We start from the raw sequence: 24,419 nt of genomic DNA, 5'->3' as shown, positions 1-24,419 counted from the left end.
TGGCGAGTATCTTCACATCTCATTGCCATCTAACTCTTCTTTAGGGAAGTATCTGGTTAAGTCCTTTGCCCATTTTATTGAGTTGTGAAGGATCTTTAAATGTCTGGGTACAGGCCTCAGTTTTTAAACAAATCTGTTTTCCTTTCCTTACTGCAAAATTAAGATCAATGGGAGGATGTTGCCAGGAAGCATATTTCTATATGAGAAAAATAACTTTGACAGAGTTTTCCAGCAATAATATGCACTGACCCCCTAGGAGTTGATTGATTCCATATTGCTTCACATCGTCAAACAAAAGCTAGACAACTGGTTATTAAAGGTATTGTAAAGCAGATGTGTGTCTTCTAGACTATTGTGCCAAATAACATCCCAGATGCTTTAAAACTTCGGAATTCTATGAGACTAAAATCAAGTCAGCATCATGTTACTGAGATAGAGTTATAGATTGCAACAACAAAATGTAATACATTCTAAGGGAACCAACCTATGATTCGTAGCGTTCCTGTCACTTCTCTGGCTGGAGAGAATTGATCCATAAACCCCCAGCAACCATGTAGACAACAGGTAATCTGCTTCCTTTAAAGTCTGCTGTGAATATTCCTGACAGTGTGGAATAATGATACCCCAGTTATCTATTTTGAGCTATGAGGGAAGCCAAATACTGTTAGCCAAAAGATTAGCCCTGTTTACTTCTGTATACCCAACATGAATGAATCAATGAAATATTGGCTAGACATCAAGTAGAGAACTAGAAGCAAACCATTTTCTTAATTTTTAGCAAACCATGGTGTCTCTGCCCCTAAAGTCTGTGTAATTTTTATTAGCATTTCTTAGAATATAAACCACCAAGAGTTAAGAAAAAAGGAGAACAAACGGGTAACTTATTCAAAAATGTCAGATGTATCCATGCATTTAAAAAAATAGTCCACATAAAAACCTTGTGTGAGAAGCCTTTTTTGTGTGTGTATTATAAATTTTGACACACTTAAACAAATTTTGTACATATTGCATACATGTGTATTTATATGTACATATTATGGTTAACTAGCTTCTCAAGGGCACATAATTCGGAGGGAATGCTTTGTTTTGTGACACCTTTGTTTTGTGTTAGAGTCTTTGGGGTATATATGTATGTGCCTGTGGGCACATGTGTACCACAGCACCCCTGTCGAGACCAGAGACCAAATTGCAACTGTTGGTTCTCATCTTTCCACCTTGTTGAGACAAGGTCTCTTATGCTATATTAACCGTATGTTAGCTGGTGGGATGGAGAGATGCCTCGGTGATAAAAAGGCATCTGCTGCTACTATTACAGAGGACTCGGGTTTGGTTCCCAGCACCCACATTTTGTCACTCACAGTAACTCCAGTTCTAGATGATCATTTCTGGTCTCTAGGGTACCTACATGCATGTAGTGCACATACATCCATATACTCAGGAACACACATAACATGTAAAATAAAATAAATCTTTAAGAAGAAACAGACTAGCTGCTCCGTGAACTGCTGGATATCCTGTCTCAACCTCCCATACTGTAGGCATGCTGGGATTATAGGCACTTATGCTTGGGCAACTGCATCGCACATTTACCAAGTGAGCCATCTCCCCAGTGCCAACAAACACAGATGCCGGGAGTCTGGTGAAAGGGATAGGGAAGACTCATTTAATTTAGCAATAGCTGAAAAACTTATTTACCCTCTCAGCATCCAGTCGTTCTGTTCCGTTGGCATTGCGTGGTCGCCCCTCTTTGGCTAGGCACAATCAGGAACTCTGACAGCACCTGTTGCTAGCCTAACACACCTGAAAATAATATTCTATTACAGAGGACCCAGGTTCAATACCCAGCACCCACTTGGTGGCTCACAACCAACCGGAACTGCAGTTCCTGGAGCTGGGATGTTTCCTTCTGGCCTCCTCAGGCATAGCACACATGTGGTGAGCATACACATAAAATGCATAAATCTTTTTTAAAAGAGTTGGTAACATAGCCAGCGTTCTAAAAGGTTTATATAAAATTGATGAGCACTAGATGCCTAGTGGGTAATTAGTGTACTCTGGATGAAAGCCGAACTTTTGAAGTTGACACTAATGAAAAAGAAACTGCTCTTCCAAATATAGTGCCACATGTCGCTAGAATGTTATCCACTATCAGAGACACTCCTAGGGGTTAATTAGCTAAACCCTGGAACCAACTGATAAAAATTCAAATGTTAGGGTTAGCTAAACCATGGAAATAACATATGAATAATTCTTCAATTTCCATCACATGTTCTCAGAACCTCTGGGACTCCTTCCTCATTTTCACTACTGCAAATGTCCGCCACACAAGATCCAGCTCTGCTGCCGTTCACAAGGCAATGTGTTTAACATCAGCAGCAACACCGCATTGTTCCGTGCTCCGCTCCAACGCAGCTGTAACTGCCTAGCTGGCAAATTTCCCCCTTATCATAATCTGAGGGTTTCTATCCTGAGCCAAAGTGGGGATTTTAATAAGGACGCTCAATTGCCAGATCTACAACTGCTGTTCCTATTTGAATTACAGTGCATAATTGCAAGATACTCCTCGCTCCCAATTTTCCCTCACTACCAACACAAATGCTTTTAGTCATCAACTGGTCTGAAAGATGTTACAGAAAATAATCTCTTTTTAAACTAAAGAGTCTCTAACAATAGCTTTTAAAGAAGAAAAAAGAAAAGGTATGTTAGATAATTGCCACGGTAACAGCTTTGGCATTTGTGTGTCTGAGAATGTGGAGGGAAGCTGCTTTACTTTCTCACCTTGCTTCTCATATTGCTGCGTTCACGACTGTCTATGCCATCCATTTTTAAGCATACAAGAATGTCTGCACAAGTCTCCACCCCTGACACACACACACACACACACACACACACACACACACACACACACACACATTTCCCACTACCTCCTAAGAGCAGAACAGATCAGGCAGCCTACTGTCCAAAGATGTTGCTAATAATAACTTTTTAATGCTATTTCCAGCATGCAATTTTAGCTTCCATAATTTTTATTAAGGTGTTTATGAAGCATTATTTTAGGGAAAGTGCTTAAGCAGTCATTCTCATTTCAGAAGCTGTTCCCATAATGGGCTTTTCACATTACAACACAGTGATGAAATGCAGAACAACTGCATGCTTAAAGGAATTTTTCCCTTGGCATTTAGCCACTGCCTGGTCATCTTGCAAACTTCTGCATCTGATGAAAGGAAAGAAAAAACAGCACTTGAAAGACTTTGGGTTTTCATGCTGTAACCCTAACTCCAGTAGCTTCTGATGCCCTACAATTAATCACTGCCAGATAAGTGAAGGACTGCACTGTGCCTGTTTTCTGAAGGAATAAAAGATGTTTTCCCATTTCATTTCAATGTCAGTGCGAAGTGACAGCTCAGGGTTGTTCATAAGCTATTTGATTTCTCTAGTGATTTGAAACCCCCCTGGAGCAATCATATTTTTAAAAGATTCAGTGTCCCTGTGGTTTACAAGGATGGGTATTCTAGACACAAAAATTCATTATACAAAAGTACGCCTACCAGCTGTGGCGACTTGTGTCTGTAATTCCAACACTTAGGAGGGTGAGGCAGGAAAATTGCCAAGAGTTCAAGACCACTCTTAGCTATGTAGTGAGTTTCAGACCAGCTTGAACTACCTGTGAGAACTTGTCTCAAGGAATAGCCAAAGAGAGAGGGGTACGAGAGAGAAATATGCTGCATGTTTTTAATGCAGAAAGAACCAGACTGGCACATACTCGAGAGCAGAGCTCAGGAGCATTGTCTGCACAGAGGGATGCATAAAGGTAAGACTCGTGAGTTCTCTCTGTATTTCAACAAGAGTCACTTCAAAGCACCGGCAGAGATGAAGTTATCGTCTGCCAGGTATCTGGAGCAATCTTTCTCCTTGAAATGGTAGGCTGGACAACTAGATGGCCTAAAGGCAGTGTCCCCCTAGTTCTTCAGAATGATCTGAGGGTGGGTTGCTAAATTCTTGCACTTTATAATTCAGACACTGGTTCAGTCTTTGGTAAAGCATATATGCTGAATTTTTGTTAGGTATTTTAATGTAGTGTGTGTGCGTGCACACACACACATGCATGCACTCACGCACACATGCATGCACTCACGCACATGTGTCATACTGAGAATGTGGATATTAGAAGAAAGCCTGTAGGAGTTGGTTCTCTTCCTCTGTCACCTAGGTCTCGAGGATACAGTTCAAGGCATTAGACTTGATAGATGCCTTTACCCACTGGGCCATCTCAACCACCTTGCACACTGCTAATTTGATATTTACTGCTCTAAGCATGGAGCTCTGGACTGGAAGTGAGGAAACCCCAATTCTGATTCCATTGCTTCCATACCCTCCATGGGTAACCTTGATTGAATCACTTACCTTCTCTGGATCTCAGTTACATATCTAATTGAGGAGGCTGAACTAGATGGTTGCTATAGTCTCCTCCAACTCTCTAAGATTGTTACAAAATATACAGAATAGTCCCTATTTTATCAATCTACTGAATAACTGTGTCTTTGTTATTAAGCCTCACAATCTCTTATTTTCTATCTATCAAAAAGAATCCACACCATATTAATCCTTTGATAGAGGAATGAGATGCAGCTGTTTCCAATTCCGTAGCTAAGCCAAGTGTTAATGTGTAATAGAACTTGGACCAAGTTAAAGTGCCACATTTTCCATCTCAATCATTTGAAATAAAAGATACGATAAATACCCTTAGAATACTTTCATCTGTTCATGTAACCAAACTGGTTTAATCTCATTACCATTGAAGTTCATGGTGACAATATAAACATAAAATTATCTTATTCTGATGTCTTTGAAACCAAGGATTCCATACTCTGATTCCATTCTGAATTAACATGAATGAATGCATCCCTTCTCACTAAGATAGAAACAAAACCATAATGGCAAAGAATAACATGTTAAAGAGAATATTTTGAAGTATTAGTTGGATTTTAAAAAATGTGTTAATTCTTTACAAAAGCTATACTGTGGAGAAAGAAATACTCTTATTTATTAGTGATAAGAATGTAAATAAATTTTTAAGTTTTACTAATACATGCATGTAGCAACAATTAATGAAAGAGAGGACATGAATTTGAATGAGAGCCAGGAAGGGTATATGGTTTGGAGGGAGAAAAGGGAAGGGGGAAATGTAAATATATTATAATATCAACAATAAAAGAAACAATAAGAAAGAGGCATATCTTTTGACCTGACAATTCCAAATGAGGAAATTGATTCTACAAATTTTTTTGTTGTTTTGATTTTTGAGACAGGGTTTCTCTGTGTATCCTTGGCTGTCCTGGAACTCACTCTGTAGACCTCAAACTAGCCTCAACCTCAGAGATCCACCTGCTTCTGCTTCCCAAGTAAAGGTGTGCATCACTAACATCTGATTAATTTTATAGATGTTCTTTATACATATGCAGATAACATGTATATAAAATATTAATGGAATCACTATTTGTACTAGCAAGAGAAAGCAAAATTCAAATTTATAATAAAGACACTGTGGTTCAGTAGATTATATAGGACATCTTTGCAACAGAATCCATGCAACTTTTTATTGCTTGAGAATTTTATAATGAATACAATGTATTTCGATAAAATCTGCCTCCCATTCCAACTTTTTATACCACTTTCCAATCTTTCCTTCCATCTTCATATACTCTTTTAAAAAAGCTGAGTATAATCTTTACTACCTGGGTGCTCATGAGTGTAGGGTCACCCATTGGAACATGAACACGTCTATCAAGGACCACATTCCTAAAGAAAATTGACTTTTGCTCCTTCAGCAGCCACCAACTGCCAGTAGCCCCTCAGCTAAGTGGTGGGACCTGTTGGGCCTCTCCTCGGTACATGCTGGGATTTTGGATGGCTTAATCTTGTGCCTGTCTTATGCAGTTGCAGCCTCTGTGAGTTCTTATATTCAACAGTTTTCTGTGTCCAGAAAACAATATTTTGGAGACATCCTCCCCAACTTTGACTCTTAAAATCTTTCTGCACCCCCCCCCCCATGCCAGTCCCTCAGCCTTGGCGAAAAGGGGAAAATGATATAGGGTCTCATTTAGGGCTGGTCACTTCACTGAGACTTATTTAGGAAAGAGAAAGTGCACTCTTTTCAAGTTATATAATGTGAAATGATTTCCAAATGAAGTAAAAAAGAAATATGTTGCAAAACACTATGTACAGCCTGCTTCTCTGTGTATGGCAAAGTACACTGGGTTATTTTAGAAATATAAAATCTGAGGTCATGGCTTATAACATTGGTTGTTGACATAGACTGTAACTGAAAAAGACGGGAGATTTCACTATATAATTTTCTCTACCTCAAATTTCAAAATGTATGAACTTTAACATTTCACAAAAAAGACAGTTAAATTTTAGATGTTGTAGAGATGATATGTTTATTGTGTGCATGTATTTATATAAATATTTAAACATGAGAAAATCTAGAATAATTCACATCATTGACATGAACAGGCGAGAAGTGAGATGCATATGTGGAGTACACATTTGTCTTTTACTCTGTGTTTCTGGAATTTTAAAATGAGATTTCATCATCTCCCACCTAAAAGGTCTTGTATTAAGAGACTGGGACTGAAAGCGTAGCTAAATGAGAGGCTGAACCTTGCTAATTAGGTCTTGAATTATTTCATTCTCTTGAGTCTCTTTAATGGACTGAATTAAGACCATGCCATTCAAGGGCTTGGAATGAAACACTGAAGTGACTTTCCGTCTTATAACCAGCTCGGTGGAGAATACCAATACTGAGCTGTATAAAAGGCAAAAAGTATGAGAAGATGGGCAGTCATGCGTTCATCTGGTTTAGAGGCACAGCTTATGCTTTCTAACTGTGTAGTCAGTGAAACTACTGAAAATGACTTTGGGCTTAGAGTCAGTAGTCCTTTATTTAATGCCAGACTACATTACAGGCTGTGTGTCCTTGATTAACGAACTATCTATCTTTGACAGATAATCACCTGCCTTCTGCCATTATCTTTCTCAACAATGTTACTGAGAAAATAAGGTGACATATTAAAGTCTGCTTTGGGCTTCAGTGTGTAAAGGTGCTGCCAGACAAGGTTGATGGACTGCATTCTATCCCTGGAACCCATATGCAGAAGGAGAGGACTGACTCTCACAGGTCCTCTGAATGCCACATGTGCACTGTAGCATGCACACACACACACACACACACACACACACACACACACACGCACATAAGCACGCGCATGCTTAATTAAATTTTTTTGAAAAAGCATATTGTAAACTCTAATGAAGTGCAAATTGTATCGTAGTATTTTAGCACCCATGGTGACAGACATAATGACAACTGGCTAAAATAGCATCTCATATATTGTCACAAAGGCCAGTTCCTCTCTTTACTCGAAGAATCACATGACAGCTTTAAAAGGATATAATTTCCAGAAAATCTCTGGTACAAAATTTGGTGTTTTGCATGTATTCTTATCTCTGCATGGGAAAATGGTAGCAATCAACATTTCATAATAAAACTACGGAGTATATAATAGGAGAAAAAGATAGACATTTGTCGCTTAGTTTTATTCTTTTGAACTCTGAAGATGGATTACAAGTTTAAACTTTGTTTGAATTTCAGTTATCTACCTCCTACTCTATCATGCCATTTTTGTGTTCTTTGCATGGACCTACTGGAAGTCTATCTTCACACTCCCACAGCAGCCAAACCAGAAGGTAAGAGGATTTGTTGCTTCACAAAGTTAAGAACAAAAGAATCTAAAGATAACAACAAAACAAGAACAAGACAAAAGGAGAAAAAAAAACCTTCCATTAAAAGAAACTCAGGCTGTTTTGTCTTTGTTTTTTTCATGTAAGGTTCCACTGTGTTGCTCAAGCTGGCCTTGAACTCCTAACCTCCAGAGACCCTGTCTCACCTCTCCTGAATAGCCAGGACTATAGTGGCATACCACCTAGCCCAGCTAAGGGAAAGCTATAAGGGATTCATTCAGAGGAATTAAGGGTAGAATTGGCTATTGAAGGAGTTTGTGAATTCACCAGACTTGGGTATCTTTAAGACTAGGATACCACTATCTGCAGTGGAAATCTTATTAAAACAAGAAGCTGCTTTGATTTTTTAATTATTTTATTACTTTAAAAAATACCACTCCAAATTCCCACTCCCTCCCCTCCTCCACTCCCTCCACACACCCTTCCGCCCCTTCCCCTCCAATCCTAAGAGAGGACAAGGCACCATGCCCTGTAGTAAGTACAAGGCCCTCCCTACTATCTAGGTTGATCATGGAGGAAGGACAGATATGAGAACAAGGAAAGAGATATCTTGATTGAGGGAGCCATTATGGGGTTAGCAAGAAACCTGGGATTTGTCTCTGCCACTTTGATTTTGAGACCTCATCTAGTTCAGTTCTATGAAATTGTATTATTTTTCCGGGCGGTGGTGGCTCATGCCTTTAATCCCAGCACTCGGGAGGTAGAGATAGGTGAGTTTCTGTGAGTTCAAGGCCAGCCCGGTCTATAGAGCGAGTTCCAGGACAGGCTCCAAAGCTACAGAGAAACCCTGTGTTGAAAAAAAAAAAGGAAAAAGAAAGAAAGAAAGAAAGAAAGAAAGAAAGAAAGAAAGAAAGAAAGAAAGAAAGAAAAAGAAACTGTATTATTTTAAAATAGTACTCAGCAAGAAACTAGAAGGGGCAATGCTAATAAAAATTCAATAGTTAATCCAACCCATTTTAGCTGTGTTACCTTGAATCCACTTTTTTTCTTGCAGTATTTGAAAGAATTCAGAAAAGTGGTTACCTTAGGCATTTATTGTCTGTAACTGCTTTAAAACAAATTAGATTTGGAAGTAGAAAAAAAACAATGGGAGAGAGCTTACCAAAACTATTAACACAGGAAAAATATTATTTTATAGTATCTCCTACATGGCCAAAGTAATACAAAAGAAAAAATTTAAAGCCCAGAGAAAGATAGTAACACAGAAAGAAAATAATGGGCCAAAATGGCTAGTATCTTTTCTACAAAATACTTAAAATATAAATGCATTAATTTGTCCATTTAAAAGACTGAAATTTCTGGACATGGTCACTTATCTTGTAATCCCAGAATTCTAGAGGCTGTGTTAGGAGTATTGCCACAAATTTGAGGCCAGCCTGGGATATAGAGTAAGACTTTTATCTTAAACAATAATAAATAACACTTAAAATATTATGGAACACACCTTTAATACCAGTACTCTAAAGCATAGGTAGGTATATGTCTGTGAACTTGGGTCCAGCATACACTACATAGAGAGTTCCATGGCTAGAGCTACATAATGAGACCATTTCAAGAAAATATATTATAAAAGCCTGAGATTAACTAGATTGATATCAGATCATATATATGTATATGATATGTATCATATATATTATGTATACATGATTTCAGTCTAGTTAAAATATATTTGTTCTATCTATAATAGAGTTACCATAAACAGGTTCACAATAAATGATTAGAAAAATATAAGCAAATATTAATCAAAAAAAGCAAGGGTATCTATGTTAATTTCAAACATGAGACTACATAGGAAAGAAAGGCAGGGAAGGAGGGAAGAGAGGGACTGGGATTGTTGCTCAGAAAATCAGTGTATCTGTGAGGCTCTGTGATCCATCACAACACAAATATTTCTAACAGAGTTAAGTCAAACATAAGAGAAAAAGAAATACGATATATATTGATAAATGGGTCAATGTGCTAAATATGGGTCTGTGGTAGAGCATTTGACTAGCAGGTTGTTGAATTCGATCTCCCGCCTCACAAAAAAATTTAAAGAGTCAGTTCACCAATATGTTAAAGCTATTTTTAAAATGAACCTGAAAAATAGAAGCAAAACCTGGGAAAATTCTGTTCTGCAATCATAGTTAGAAAGACATCAATTCTACATTTTCAGTCGTATATAGAACAAGTAGAAGATCAAAAGTAAATGAAGAACCTGGGAGTATACATATAAAGCAATCTACCCCCCCCCCAAATAGCAGAATATACATTGTTCCAAGTTGCATATTGAACATTTTCCAGTATAGACAATCTGTTGGCCCACCAAAGAAGTTCATATATTTAAAACATTGAAACCATACCAAGTATTTTCTCTAAGTACAGTGGGATAAAGCTAGAAATTAATAAGATAAAGCTACAAATTCACAAGTGTGGGGGAATGATTAATTTTATTAATTCTTGGACTATTCCATATACTGCATTTTGAGTGTATTCACTCCCACCCCAGCACCTCCCGGACCCTTCCCCCTTCCCCTATCCACCCAACTTTGTGTCTTCATACTCTCCCATACTTAAAAAAAAGCCATCCAGTCCATTTGTGCTACCCATGTACTACTCCTTAGTGTTTGAGTGTTCACTAGAAGGTATTCAACCTACCAACGGCCACACCCTTACATACAACTGATTTCCCCCTCTTAGAAGCTATCGGTTACCAATATCTCCTCAGCTGCAGATAGGACTTCTTACTGCACTCCTTTCTCCAGGCTGGGATTTTGTCTGTCTTGAGATTTCACAGTCTTGTGTATGCCACCAGAAGAGCTGTGAGTTCATTTGTGCAGTGACCCTGTTGAGTGTGTGAGATTGCTGCTTTAATGTGTGTATCCCCTTATACACAGGCTCTTACAGTCTTTCTGTGCCCTCTTCTTCAGTGACCCCTGAGCCTTGGGAGATGAGGGTGTAATATAGATGTTCATTTAGGGCTGAGAATTCTGCAGTCTCTTATTTTCTGCACATTGACCATTAAGTATACTCTGAACCAATGGATTGAATAAGAAATTATAGGAAAAAATTAAAAATACTTTGAGGGTAATGAAAATGAGACGTGGCATAATAAAAATTGTAGGAGGTGATCAAGCAGTGCTCGCAGGAAAATTTATGATTGGAAACGCATTTAAAAGAATAAACATCTCAATAATCTATTTTGATGTTTTAGAGAACTGTTTAATGAAGAGTAGAAAGCCAAACATCAAGGAAAAGAAAGACAAGAAAATTAGCAGAATGAAAATAAACCAAACAGTAAGAAAACCACCCAAAGTGTTAAAGAAAGTATTTTCATACATCTCTTGTATCCAGTGCTCAGAATACATAAAGATTCTTATAATTCAGCAACTAAAGATAACCCAATTGTAAAATACAGAAAGGTCTTAACTAGCTATTTCTCTCCAAATAATATATACAATTTTCTGTTAAGGACATGAAAAGTTCATGAGCACCACTACTAATTTAAGGAAATACAAATCTAGACACCAAAACCACCAAGAAGGAAACCATTAAGTGAATGAACAGATGAATGAATGAAAGATAGCATATATTAGTAAGAATGCAAAGAATTCACAATTCTTCCAAATTTGACTAGAAATATAAAATGGTAGATTGTAGTTAGGTTGTTTTTCTCTTGGGGGGCTTGCTACCCAGCTCCCAAATAACACATGGAGACTAATTCTTACTTACGAATGTCAGGCCTTAGCTTGACTTGTTTCTAGCCAGCTTTTGTTTCTCTTTAACTACATTTTGACTCTGGGCTTTTTACCTTTCTTTATTCTATATATTTTTCTTTCCTTCTTAGTCCATGGCTGGCTGTGTGGCGGTGTGACTGACCCCTGGTGTCCTCTTTTCCTTCTCTTCATCTCGATACTCACTCTTCTTTCCATCCTAGATTTCTCCTTCTACTTATTCTCTCTGACTGGCAGCCCCACCTATCCCTCTCCTGCCTGGGTATTGGCCATTAAGCTCTTTATTAGAACAATCAGGTGTTTTAGATAGGCAAAGTAACACAGCTTCACAGAGTTAAACAATTGCAACATAAAAGAATGCAGCACATTTTTGCATCATTAGACAAATATTCACATCATAAATGAATGGAACACATCCTAAACTAGTATTCCACAACAGTATATCTGCTATGCAAAATACCTATACTTTTCCTCATAAGGTTAAATATGGAGTTACCATGTGACCCAAAAGTTCCATTCATGGGTATATACTCAAAATAATTAAAAGTGAGCATTCGAGTAAATACGTATTTGCAAATCTTTATGGCAACAGTAAGCACTATAGCCAAAAGATTGAAATGACCCAAATATTCATCCTTGGAAAAATAGATGGAGGAAGTATTGTATGTCTTCCTTGTGTATCAGTATGTCTGTATGTATACTGTATATGCACACATGCCAGAATACCATTGGCCATAAAAGGGAATGCAGTACTGACATATGATATAACAGATGTACCTTGAAATATGGTAATTGAAAGACACCAAACACCCAAGGCCATACTGCTTTGAAGGCAAATTCATAGACAGAGATCCATACAGCAGATACTGGTTGTAGTCTGCCTAGAGATAAAGGAATAAAAAAATGACAGCTTAGTAAGTAAAGGATTTCCTCTTGGAGTGATTAAATGTTTTGGAACTAGGTAGTTTTGTTTGCACCACAGCATGAATAAGTTAAATTCTGCAAAATTGTGCAGTATAAAATGTACCTTATAAATAAAATACCATGTTATATTAATTTTAGCTTAATAAAAATTAAGTATCCCCTTCATGTTATGTATGAAAGCTTTTAGGTCAGTAGAAAGGCTAAGTGGCTAAGAATTTTATAGACCTAAACTTGATGAAATAATGGTAGGTTTTAATCAAGTACTGCAAATGCCTAATGCTTATGACTACATCTTTATCATTTTCAATTTGTAAAAAAGGGAAGGAGAGTTCTTTGGGTCTACTTAATAGCCACAATATTAATTTGTGTAATGATCACAACATTCCAATCTGTCATTAGTTGTCTCATCCAGAATGCTCTTATTAGCTCGCTGCTTTATAATTCTTAATAAGGCTTAGTTAGTGCCAGAAATATGCTCTCTGCCAGACAGCTTGTTCTAAACTATTTGTTGAGTGACCACAGTGTGTTTATCACATCTAAATGGAAACAACTTCTGCTTGTGCCCTTCAAGTAGTGCAGGGTCCCGTGAGAAAGTCACAGTCACCGGATACCTCAAAGATTAAAGCACCGCCACAAGGCACTACGTTCAATTAGCAAAATTTAAATGAAAATCAAAAAATTTGCATTTTCATGTTAGTATAATTGTATTTAACAAAATAAAGAGGTTTTGTTTTTATCAATTTATAATATTTACTTAAGGCATTCTTATTAGGATGCATCTACCTAGTGCACAGCAGAACTCAGGGCTAAGAATTAAATGCTTATAAATGTACCATATTTATTGTGACAGCTTCAAATGCCTTTCCACATATCCTCAGGAGGCCATTTAATTCTCACTCTGATTGAGAATGGCAGTAAATGCGCCCTGGGTATGGGTCTATTTTAAATTCACTTTTTATTTTTTTTAACATTTATTAGTGTGTGTGTGTGTGTGTGTGTGTGTGTGTGTGTGTGTGTGCATATGTATGTATGTACATGCACACACCTAGTCTGATCATTCTTGTATATGTCTTTTGGCATATTTAAATGCATGTTTCACTCACACACTTTTATTTATGTTGACTATGTAACTAGGGGTGGAATTGCTAGGTCATAGTGTGGACATGCGTTTAACTTGAAATCGTACATAAGTTTTCCAAACTGGATGTATAAATCCACACTCTTACCAAGATCTTCTGTCCCTCAAACTATACCATAAAAGGACTGAAAGAAAGGTACAGATTGTTAGAAAAATATTCAACAAAAAGTAGAATCTATAATATATGAAAGATTGCCACAATTCAGCATAAAATGACAATATCCTGATTTTTTTCATTTTTGTTAGTTGTTTGTGAATTTCATACAAGTGTGATCATATTTACTACCTCCCATATTCCTCCCAGAGCCATCATCCCTGACCTACCCACCCACTCACTCATTTCCTCTCTTTATTAAACCCACCAAGTATAGCTTATGTTACTCATATATTCTTGCATGTGTGGCCTTCACTGGACCATGACCAACCCATGAGAGACCTCATCCTCAAAGGAAACTGACTAAAAACCTAATTATTGTAGTGAACAAAATACTCAAATAGGTGTTTCAAGAGAATACCCAAATGGCCCAATGAAGTCATGAATAGATGTTCATTATCACTAGTAGCTGTGAATGTTCTGAGTGAAAGCACAGTAGGTACAATATAGTACCTTGATCCTGCCTCAAGTCATGTGACAGATTTTGTTGACTCCCCATGGGAGGCCTCACCCTCTCTGAGGAATGGATGGGGGTGGGGTGGGAAGAGGGTAGGGGGAAATGGAAGAATGGGAAGGAGAGGGAACTGGGATTGGTATGCAAAATAAGATTGTTTTAAAAATAAAAAAGAATTAAAATTCAAATGACTGGAATGTCAAATAGATTTAAATAATTAATAATTGGAGTTCTAAATGATACTTTGAGTTACTTGTTATTATCCAGCAATTTTGCACCAATCTTCTGAAGTATGTATTATTTCCTTTATTTTATAGGGTGAAAGTTTAGATCAAGAATGTCTAATTTTCCAAAGTGATTTCCTATTTTATGTTCATGATAATAAGGTTTAAACCGGAAATTCCCACAATAGAGCCTTTCCTTTTTCACCTCTGTCTACCCTTTTGTGTAGACTAAAGAAAAGTTTTCAGATCCATATTACTTGGAAAAAATAATTGGGCTTTCTTAGGCAAGATTAGCAAAATATAGCATTAAATTGGCAAAAAAAATATTCTGTACCAACTAGTGAGGGTATCCAAATTTCTACCCATTTGCAAAATTATAATTATGCAGGCAATATCACAAGCCGTTTCATCCAGCTTTCCTGCAAGTGCCATCAGCATTATGAACCTATGAAAAAGCAATTGACACTCAATAAGTCTGCCTACTCATTGATGGGATCCTGGCAGCAATGTATTACACAACTGTATATACCGTCAAACATGGTATAATGGAGTGGAAAGCGTGTAAGTATTGGAATTTCATTAGTGCATTCAGGACCAGCTTTGCTACTTATAAGTTGATTGAGTGCAACAATAAATAAGATACTTAATTTGTCTAAGCATTCTGGGGGTTTTTGTTATTTAAAAAAGAATGCCACCTATCTCATAAGATTCTTAGCCAAAGAAATGTATAAGACAAATTGGTATTTAGAGTTCAAGGACAGATAATAAATATTTTCATTTAGGTAGTTATGGTTGCTTTTAATCCTTTCTGGGAACCTGAGAAAGTAAATCCTTGCCTGTTTTGCTTGCAGTTCCACTTGTCCTATACAGACAAGGAACGCTATGAAAATGAAGAGAGACCTGAGGTCCAGAAGCAGATCCTTGTGGATCTGGCCAAGAAGCTACCAGTGTACACAAGGACCGGGAGTGGAGGTCAGTTCATCATCTCAGTTGGGAGAGTCAGCTAGCAGGAATGTAAGGAACAGGTCATCTGTGCTAGCAGGCTAGCGTCCCTTTCCTCCCATCTCTTCAAACTCACATTTCATTAGAAAACCTTTCAAACAACTATCAGAGCTGGAAGAATTGTAAGTAGCTGTAATACCCTGGGTTCTACCACTAACATCTTGTACAGCTTTATCACATTCCTGTCCTTATATTCAACCCTCCTTCTGTTTTCCATTGGATCATCTTATTTTTTTCTATTCATTTAGAAACAAAGAGCAAACATCAGTATATAGCCACCAAATATGTATTCTTTTGTGAGTAAAATTTGCATATGAAACATGCAAAAATCTTAAGTGTACAGTTCAACAAGCTTTGGAAATTATACATGCCTGTAATCAAAGCTGCTAAAAAAAATTACCATCACTCCGAGAAGTTCTGCCATACCCCTGCCCAGTCAATCCTCACACGTACATACAATGATTACTCTGATAATTTTGCCTGCTCTATAATTTTTTATAAGTGGATGGAACCAAGTATGCACCCTTTTAATCATCATAATATTTGTGATGTTCATTCATATTACTGTGTATTTCATTCTTCGTATTGCTTAGTAGTAATACATTGTATGAATATAACAGCTTGGTTATCTACTCAGTGGCTGATACACATTTGGGTTGTTTCCAATGCTTAGCTAGTTTGAATCAGTTTGCTATGAACATCCTTATAGTAATAAAAAAAAAAGGAAGTTGAGGGGCTGGAGAGATGGCTCAGAGGTTAAGAGCACTGACTGCTCTTCCAGAGGCCCTGAGTTCAATTCCCAGCAACCACATGGTGGCTCATAGCCATCCATAATGGGATCTGGTGCCCTCTTCTGGCATGCAAGCATACATGGAAGGACTGCTGTATACATAATAAATAAATAAATCTTAAAAAAAAAGGAAGTTGAATCACCATTTCTGTGGTTAAATAAATACACTTGGAGGAGTTTTCCTCTCGGATTTCATTTGGATAAATAAAGTCGTACTTGAAGAGATGGCTCTCCATCTTTGAAGGTTTGGAAAGCAAGGCCCTTCTGCTGCATCATGCTTTGGAAAGGGTGCTGCCAGGCACTTGGTTCATTTCTTCACCATTTGCTAACTCAGCAGCTATCTGTTAAGAGGCAATGTGACAGGTGAGGAAATTTTAATCAGCAAACATTAAGGACTTAATTTTGTTAGAGAGGTAATGTCATAGTAGTTATTATTTTTCAAAGTATTCATGCACACTAAAATATCTGTGATTGTTTTAATATTTGTCTTAAATGCTGAAGTAACAGAGCCAGGGGAAGGAGCAGAATAAAGAAAAATGGGACATTATCGAACTTGTTGACTCTAGGTCAATGAACATGTGGTTCATTGTACTCTTAACCCTATGTCAGTGGATGTTTGAAAATAGTGATGATTGATTTTTGTTGTCATCTTAATTGGATTAAGAAAAGCATAGAGTAGAGTGTGGTGGTGTACACCTTTAATCCCAGCACTTGGGAGGAAGAGGCAGGTGAATCTGTGATTTGAGGCTAGCCCCTCTTCAGAACAAGCTCCAAGCCAGCCAAGGCTACATAGTGAGACTATCTTGAAAAAAGAGGAGGGTGCAGAGCAAGGCACAGTACTAAGGTGCACCTTGGGCATGACTCTGGGGGCTCTTACAGACCTGCTCTGAATATGAATGGCACAATCCTATGAGCTGGTGTCCCATGCTGAATAAAAAGAGAAAAGGAGAAAAAAGCCACTGTGAATTTCTTTCTCTGTCCCCTGGTCCACTCACCACTATAGCCATGTGCCACTCCTTCTCCATACATTCCCTTCCTTGCTGGACGATATCCCTTTAAGCCAGAATCTGTAATGAATCTATCTTCTCTTGAGTTGTTTTATCAAGGTATTTTATCACACAGATAAGAAAAGTAGCTAATGAAAAACTTCCATGATACTAATTTTTAAAGTGATTGATAGGCACGAGACACTGGTCCAAGTTATAGGAATACAGATCTAGATAGGCCAGGTCTCTTATGGAGCAGAAATTCTTTCTTTATTAAATTACATCATTGCATCATTTCCCCCTTTTCCATTCTAACCCTTTTCATGCAGCCCCTTGATTTCTCTCAGATACGTGACTTCTATTTCTTTAATTGTATAAGTGTGCACGTGTCTGTATTGGTGTAGGAGTTCCTTCTGTATTTGCATTGCTTTCATTGGTTGAATAAAGAAACTGCCTTGGCCTTTTGATAGGGCAGCCCTTAGGTGGGTGGAGCAGACAGAACTGAATGCTGGGAAGAAGGGCAGAGTGGCAAGACGCCTTCCCAAGACGGATGCTGGTTAGACTCATGCCCGTAAGCCACTACCTCGTGGTGAACACAGATTAATAGAAATGGGTTAGATCAAGATGTGAGACTTAGCCAATAAGAGGCTAGATCTCATGGGCCAAGCAGTAATTTAATTAATACAATTCCTGTGTGGTTATTTCTGGCGTAAGCTAGCAGGGCGGGATGAACAAAGGGCCCGTTCTCTCCTACCACAGTGTATGTATGTGTGTACCTAAATATGTAAATACAACCAGCGCCTTCCATACAATGATACTTGTATGTATATGATTTCAGGGCAGAACACTTGGTAGTGGCTAGCCAGTTGATGTTCTCTTCTCCGGGGAGGACTATTTCTCCTGTTCTCAGCATTTCTTAGTTGCCTGTAGTTCTTTGTTTATGGTTGAAGCCCCATGTGATTTTCTCCTTCCATGTTAGCATGTTGTCCTTGTTCAGGTTTTGTTTAGGCAGTCCTGCTGATGAGATTTCGTGGACATAGCTACCCTGACATTTTTCGAAGAGACACACAGTCTCACAGCAGACTTCCTTTTCCTGTCTATTACAATCTTTCTGTCACCCCTTCTGTAAAGTTCCCTGAACTTTTAGTCCAGGAGTTGAAATACACTTGGAACTGAGCTCCACAACTCTGCATTTTGATCAGTTGTGCTTTTTCTGTAACATTCTCTGTCTGCGGCACAGAGGTAGTTCACTGATGAGGGTTGAGAAGTATGCACATCTGTGGATATAAGAATAAATATTTAGGATGAAGTTAGGAAATATGCTGGTTTAGTAAAGTAGAAGTTTGTAGGTTCTCCTTCATGATCCGTGGTCACTAGCCCTGGGTTGGTGGGTAGGTTCTCAGTACTAGGCATGATTTCACTCTTGTTGAGTAGGTCTTAAGTCTAATTAGAGAGCTACTGGTTAGTGCAAAAGTATGCATGCCACTACTGCACCCTTAGGGTTTTATGCCATGCTAGTCATTATTGTAGTTAATAGATACTATAGTAGGCTAGGACTCTTGTTTGCTTCCTTCCCTTGGAAACTTGCATGGTACCAGAAGCTGGTCTTCATGCAGGAGGCAGAGACTTTCAGGTCAGATCCAGTTTGAATCTTCTGAATCCTATATGGCTTCGTCAGCAATAGGGACTTGTCTTAAACCTTTGGGAAGCAACAAGGGCAAGATCTGTAGCCTATAATGTTTTGAGAGTCTCTTGGACAACCCTGACAACAACTCAGGAGGGCTTCTTATACTTAGCCTTGAAGTTTTTATTAGACAATCTATGGCTCAAGGGGTGCGTTATATGTCCAGTTGGGAAAATTTTCATTTAAACCCTCTACACACACATATAGAAAGAGACTTCTATGTATTATATGTAATGTTAGATAAATAATAATATAATTCTTTATAGCTTTTTCAGATATCCTTAATATTAGTTTTATTACCTCCCTCTCCTTCTGTATTGATCTCCCTTCTTATTAGAATTACGTTGGCTTTGGTTCTCATACATATTTTTTATTATGCTGATGTATGTTCCCTCTTGTTCTCTTCTCTCTAGGACTTTTATCATGAAGATATGATAGACTTTGTCAAAGGCTTTTTTGACATTCATTGAAATGATAATGTGATTTTTATTTTTAAGTTCACTTAGGTGGTTTATCACATTTATTGACTTATGTATGTTATATCATACCTTCATCTGGGAGATAAAATCAACTTGGTCAGGGTGGGCAATCTCTCTGATGTATGTCTGTATTCTATTTGTAAATATTTTATTTATGGTTTTTGAATCTACATTCATCAGGGAATTTGACCTGTAGGAGTGTTTTGTTTGTTTGTTTGTTTGTTTTGGTGCTTTTGCTTAGTTTTTGTAATATATAAATACTGACTTCCTAAAAGAAGTTTCCTTCTGTTTCCATTTTTTGAATAATTTAAAAATTACTGCCTATAGATCTTGAAAGTCTGGTAGAATTCTGTGAGTAGTCCATATGGGTTTGAACTATTTTTTTTTAAAGACAGAAGGCTTACTGTTTCAATCTCCTTGTTTAGTATAGGTTGTTGATCTCTTCTTGATTTAATTTTGATAATTTGGGTGAATCAAGAAATTCATTTATTCCTTTAAGATTTTCTAACTTAATGGAGTAAATATTTTAAGGTATTCCTTTATATTATTCTGAATTTATTTGTTTTTTTATGTTTTTCTGTTTGTTTCTAATTTGGCTTGTATATTTCTCCCTTTTGTTTAGTTGGACCAGGGATCTGTCAATCTTTTTTTATGTTCTCAAAGAATCAGCTCTTAGATTCATTGATTCTTTCTAAATTTTTTGCTTTTATTTTATTAGTTTCTGCTGTGATTTTTATTATTTATCCATAGACTGGGTTTGGGTTTGATTTGTTCTTGTTTTTCCAACTATGTGAGTTACATCAGTAAGTTATTTACTTCTGCTCTTTCTTATTTTTTAAATTGGGGTTTATTTTTATGAAATTTTTCGATGTAGGCACTTAAAGCTATAAATTTCCATTTTACGGTTACTTGTGAAACGTCTCCGATGTTTTTGTGTTGTGTTTTTATTTTCATTTAATTCCAAGAAATTTTTTTATTTCTCGATTGATCCACTCATTCAGTAAGAGTTGTTTAATATCCATAAGTTTGTGTATTTACTAGAATTTGCTGTTAATTTTAAGTTTTATTGTATCATGGTAAGATATACATGAAGTTTTTTAGTGTTTCTGAACTTGTTAAGATTTGTTTTGTGGTTTGTGATGTGGTCTGTTATAGAGGAGTTTCCATGGGATGCTGAGTAGACTATATATCCTCTGGTGTTTGTGTAGATGTCTGTTAAGTCCATTTAATGTATGAGGCCAACTAATTCTGATGTTTCTCTGTTTATTTTTTGTCCATATGACATGTGTATTGGAAAAAATAGGGCACTGAAATCACCTACAATTAATGAACTGATGTTAGTCTGTGTCTTTAATTTCAGTAGTATTTTTTAATGAAATTAGGTGTAGTAGAATCTGTTGGATATGTACTTAAGATAGTAATAGCTTCTTGTTTAATTGTTCCTTTGATTAAAATGAGATCCCTTTTCATAACTTCTGATTGGTTTTAGTTGGAAATCTATTTTGTTAGATATTAGGATGCAATGTGTGCTTGCTTCCTGGTCCTATTTGATTGAAGTACTTTTGTCCATCCTTTCCGTCTACATTGGTACCTATCTTTAAAACTACCATGAGTTTCTTAAAAACGAAAGATTTTGTTTCTTGACCCATTCAGCCAGCATGTGTCTTTTGATGAGAAAATTGAGGGCATTGATATTTAAAGATTTTATTGAAAGATGTGTGTTGATTGTAGTCATTGTGTTTTTGTTTCTTTCTTGTTGCTATTTGTGTTCTCAGTGGTCCTTCATGTTTCAGTCATTACAGCTTCATTTGTTTTCTTTCTACAGTCTCGTGGCTATGTTTATTCTTCTGCTGAAGTACTGCTCCCTGTATTTAGCATTGGTCTGCTGGTTATAAAAAGTTTTACAGCTCTTTGTATCATGTGAAGTTTTGCTTTTTTCCTTCAACTATGAAAGATAATTTTTTTAGTTACAACAGTCTAGGTTGATAGTCATGCTTTTTTAGAACTTAGAATGCATTGCTCCAGGCACTTTTGGCTTTCAGAGTTTCCAAGGAGAAATCAGCTATTGTTCTCATGGGTTTCCTTTACATGTTACATGTCTTATCTCTTATAGTTTTGAAATTCTTTCTTCTGTATACTTAGTATTTTAATGTTGGAGGGAAGCTGCTTGTTCATCCCAGCCACCCAGCTAGCTTAGCCCTGAAATAACCACACAGAAACTTGTATTAATTAAATCACTGCTTGGCTCATTAGCTCTAGCTTCTTATTGGCTAACTCTTACATATTAATTTAATCCATTTCTGTTAACCTGTATATCACCACAAGGATGTGGTCTACCAGCAAAGTTCTGGCACATCTGACTCTGGCAGCGGCTCCATAACATCTCTCTGACCCCACCCTTCTTTCTCCCAACATTGAGTCCTGTTCTCCCCACCTACCTAAGTTCTGCCCTATCAATAGGCCAAGGCAGTTTTTTTTTATTCATTAATGGTAATCACAGCATACAGAGGGAACTCCCAGTTCACCGCCCCTTTTCTGTTTAAATAATAAAGGAAGGTTTTAACTTTAACATAGTAAAATTACATATAACAAAACAGGTATCAAACAAGAATTACAGTTACAATATTTATATCTACTTTATTTTTTTATCATAATTAAGGAAAACTATAACTGTAAATATCTATTCTTCAACTCCACCAAAGACTCCAGAAGGATAAAATATTACCTAAATAAACAGAAAGTGCATTGTAAGTAACTTCCAAAATTCTAGAATTGATAGAGACATCACACTGCCCAAAGTACTTCTGTACTATTGAGGCATCCATCTTCAGCCTTCTGACCCGCAGTATCCAGCAGACTTTTTCATGAAGCAGGAAATTTCAAAGATAGTTCTGCCTATATTGGCAGTTTGCCAGTCACATTCTTTTTTTTTTTTAATTGAGAAAAGGAAGAAAAAAAAAACAAGTTTCTACCTCCTCCCAGCCTCCCATTTCCCTCCCCCTCCTCCCACCCTTCTCCCCCTCGTCCCATCCTTCTCCCCCTCCTCCTACTCCTCTCCCCCTCCCTCTCCAGTCCAAAGAGCAGTCAGGGTTCCCTGACCTGTGGTAAGTCCTAGGTCCTCCCCCCTCTGTCCATATCTAGGAAGGTGAACATCCAAACTGGCTAGGCTCCCACAAAGCCAGCACATTGCTTAGGATCAAAACCCTGTGCCATTGTCCTTGGCTTCTCATCAGCCCTCATTGTTCGCCATGTTCAGAGAGTCCAGTTTTAACCCACGCTTTTTCAGTCACAGTCCAGCTGGCCTTGGTGAGCTCCCAGTAGATCAGCTCCACTGTCTCAATGGGTGGGTGCACCCCTCGTGGTCCCGACTTCTTTGCTCATGTTCTCCCTCCTTCTGCTCCTCATTGGGACCTTGGGAGCTCAGTCCAGTGCTCCAGTGTGGGTCTCTGTCTCTATCTCCATCCATCACCAGATGAAGGTTCTATGGTGATATGCAAGATACTCATCAGTAAGGCTATAGGATAGGGTCATTTCAGGTTCCCTATCCTCAGCTGCCCAAGGAACTAACTGGGGACCTTGGCTTGGGCTCCTGGGAGCCACTCTAGGTTCAAGTCTCTTGCCAACCCTAAGGTGGCTCCCTTAACTAAGAATTATGCTTCCGTGCTCCCCTATCCTACCTTCCTGTATCCCAATCTTCCTTTTTCCCCAAGTTGCCCCCATCCTCCCCTTCTCCCTTTTCTCTCCCCATCTCCCCTTACCCCCACCCCACCCCACCCCCAAGATCCCAATTTTCTCCCCGGCAATTTTGTCTACTTCCCATAACCAAGAGGATAACTATATGTTTTTCCTTTGGTTCAACTTCTTACTTAGCTTCTTTAGGATCACCTATTGTAGACTCCGTGACCCTTATTTATGGCTAGAAACCAATTATGAGTGAGTACATCCCATGTTCATCTTTTTGGGTCTGGGATACCTCACTCAGAATAGTGTTTTCTATTTCCATCCATTTGCATGCAAAATTCAAGAAGTCATTGTTTTTTTACCGCAACGTAGTACTCTAATGTGTAGATATTCCACACTTTCTTCATCCATTCTTCCATTGAGGGGCATCTAGGTTGTTTCCAGGTTCTGGCTATTACAAATAATACTGCTATGAACATGGTTGAACAAATGCTCTTGTCATATGATAGGGCATCTCTTGGGTATATTCCCAGGAGTGGTATTGCTGGGTCCAGGGGTAGGTTAATCCCGAATTTCCTGAGAAATCGAAACACTGATTTCCAAAGTGGTTGCACAAGATTGCATTCCCACCAGCAATGGATGAGGGTACTGCTTCCTCCACAGCCTCTCCAGCAAAGGCTATCATTGGTGTTTTTGATTTTAGCAATTCTGACAGGTGTAAGATAGTATCTCAAAGTTGCTTTGATTTGCATTTCCCTGATTGCTTAGGAGGTTGAGCATGACCTTAAGTGTCTTCTGGCCATTTGAATTTCTTCAGTGGAGAATTCTCTGTTCAGTTCAGTACCCCATTTTTAATTGGGTTAATTATCATTTTAAAGTCTAGTTTCTTGAGTTCTCTATATATTTTGGAGATCAGACTTTTGTCTGTTGCGGGGTTGGTGAAGATCTTCTCCCAGTCAGTAGGTTGCCTTTTTGTCTTGGTGACAGTGTCCTTTGCTTTACAGAAGCTTCTCAGTTTTAGTAGGTCCCATTTATTCAATGTTGCCCTTAATGTCTGTGCTGTTGGGGTTACACATAGGAAGCGATCTCCTGCGCCCATCTGTTGTAGGGTATTTCCCACTTTCTCTTCTATTAGGTTCAATGTATTCTGACTGATAGTGAGGTCTTTAATCCATTTGGACTTGAGTTTTGTGCATGGAGATAGATATGGGTCTATTTTCATTCTTCTACAGGTTGACATCCAGTTATGCCAGCACCATTTGTTGAAGATGCTTTCTTTCTTCTATTGTATACTTTTGGCTCCTTTATCAAAAATGAGGTGTTCATAGGTTTGTGGGTTAAAATTCGGGTCTTCTATACGATTCCATTGGTCGACTTCTCTGTTTTT

General features: G+C 37.8%; 1 protein-coding gene across 2 annotated transcripts in view; it reads left to right on the top strand.

The window, feature by feature from the left end:
- LOC121444290 (palmitoyltransferase ZDHHC15) overlaps positions 1–24,419 on the top strand; it is a 105,696-nt gene that overhangs the window by 32,292 nt on the left and 48,985 nt on the right. For both annotated transcript variants that reach the window (XM_041646112.1, XM_041646111.1), the window contains 2 exons: positions 7,655–7,749; positions 15,262–15,382. In XM_041646112.1, coding sequence (XP_041502046.1) covers positions 7,655–7,749; positions 15,262–15,382 — 216 coding nt within the window. The remainder of the gene's footprint in view (positions 1–7,654; positions 7,750–15,261; positions 15,383–24,419) is intronic.

The sequence above is a fragment of the Microtus oregoni genome, unplaced genomic scaffold, assembly GCF_018167655.1.
Source record: "Microtus oregoni isolate MIOR12 unplaced genomic scaffold, Mior012 000119F_ref0000445, whole genome shotgun sequence".
In the NCBI taxonomy this organism is placed as follows: domain Eukaryota; kingdom Metazoa; phylum Chordata; class Mammalia; order Rodentia; family Cricetidae; genus Microtus; species Microtus oregoni.
The sequence above is the reverse complement of the archived record's forward strand: the minus strand, read 5'-3'. Positions and strand labels throughout refer to the sequence as shown.